Source organism: Lygodium microphyllum, chromosome 18 (assembly GCF_053477565.2).
Source record: "Lygodium microphyllum isolate KBCC chromosome 18, Lygodium_microphyllum_v1.1.10, whole genome shotgun sequence".
In the NCBI taxonomy this organism is placed as follows: Eukaryota; Viridiplantae; Streptophyta; class Polypodiopsida; order Schizaeales; family Lygodiaceae; genus Lygodium; species Lygodium microphyllum.
In genome coordinates this window covers 39718580-39720259 of record NC_141152.1, presented here as the reverse complement: position 1 = coordinate 39720259, position 1680 = coordinate 39718580, and the positions used below count along the sequence as shown (strand labels likewise).

Sequence of the window (1680 nt, the reverse complement as noted above, 5' to 3'; positions counted from 1 at the left end):
ATTAAACCCCCATTTCCTAAAGAAGAGTTTGAAAGGGTATACTCTTATATTTCTAACTGTTATACCCTTGTTTTGAAAGGCAAGTAGAAGATCAATATCCTTCTTAAAGGGGTCGATGATGATACTAATATATAAGAAGTTTTAGATGAATTCCCACTATAATTACCACATTCTAAATTATGACAATGTCACATGCCAGCCCATACCCCCCCACTACATCTAGCTAAGGATATGGTTTTCCCTAGGCAAAAGCTGATGATGTGGAACACACGAAAATAAAACAAAGCAAGAGGGCTTCTTTTCCTACATGGGAAAACAAAAGCTGCCTGTTAGAGAGAGAGCGCAAGTTAGATAGTGGTCCATGCTACTTTCTGTGTGCATACACACATACGCATGTGTGTGTGTGTGTGGGTGTGTGTGTGGATATGGTAAGTGGTGCAAGAGAGTGATAAAACAAATAACAAGGAGGGAGACATGTGGCATGGATGAAGGAGCTTAGAGAAAGAATAACATGTGGTAGCAATGAGAGCGAGAGATGAACATAGTGTGTTTGCATGTGTGCCTACCACATTGAATGGGAGCTATGCAGTAGTGTAGCTTGTAATTAGCTAGTAGCATGAGTGTGCTCACTATTTAGACTTATCAAGGCTCTTAAATTCTAACTTCTTAGCGCTTCCTTAGTGATAGAGAATATGGTACACTACATACCATGGTTCCTATATACTTTTATAGAATAATGAACTTTCCTAAGATTTAGACATTGAACCTATAGCTTGATATTTTTAAGTCATGAGGAGTTCTACATTATTTATATAAGTGACTTCGAGGCGACTTCTATAATTTTATATGCTTGTATGGTAGTATTTAGTGTTAACGTTGGCTAGCTTATGACTTAGTTTAGGATATATGCATTAGTAATATTTATCGATCCATTGACATTTCTTCTAGAATTTTGTCTTTCCTATAGGATTTGAAAATTTTAACTTTGTCACTTCTTGGATACTTACAAATTTTTATATTTCCTTCACATGACATGTTTGGGGCTTTTGGGATCCCAATCACACACGAAAGGGATATTGAAAGCCAAGCTAGATGGAGGCCACATGCATGTCACATCACCTTGCGTATGTTAACAAAGTCACGATGAAAAGTGCATTGATGAATAATATTTAACTTTGTAAGGGCAAGTGGAAATAATACCCTAATATGTTTACTTGTTGAGGTACAACATACGCTTTTGTATAAAAGCTTACATATTCAATATAAAGACATTTTTTGTAAATAAATTTATTGCTCTAAAATCAATAAACTGTTATTGGGGATAGAGCAGGAGGCCACCCCTAAGATGAGGCTAGCTTGAAGAGAGAGAGACCCTAGAGGCTAGAAGAGAGGTAACGCAAGGGTAGGGGGAAGGCGTAAGGGATGGAGGTGGAGGTGGAGGTGGAGGTGGAGGTGGAGGAGGTGAGCTTTGTGAAGCCAGAGAAGCCCACACTAGACAGGGATGATGTCGATATCGATATTATTAGAGGAGAGGATGGCGAGCCCATGTTGTTTCTGTCTGCGTTGGACCTCTTCTGGCGCGACTTCCACTACAACCGGAGGCTCCTCTTCTACCCACACGTGCCTCATGGCTTCCTCCGCACCCTCAAGGCCAGCCTCTCGCACGTGCTGCTCTGGTTC

General features: G+C 40.2%; 1 protein-coding gene across 1 annotated transcript in view; it reads left to right on the top strand.

The window, feature by feature from the left end:
• Window positions 1-1375: 1375 nt before the first annotated feature.
• Window positions 1376-1680, top strand: part of LOC148020776 (rosmarinate synthase-like) — a 4184-nt gene continuing 3879 nt past the window's right edge. Inside the window, exon 1 of the mRNA XM_087698589.1 lies at window positions 1376-1680. This exon is cut by the window's right edge and continues 225 nt beyond it. Within this exon, the coding sequence (XP_087554715.1) occupies window positions 1423-1680 (258 nt within the window). The 5' untranslated portion in view covers window positions 1376-1422.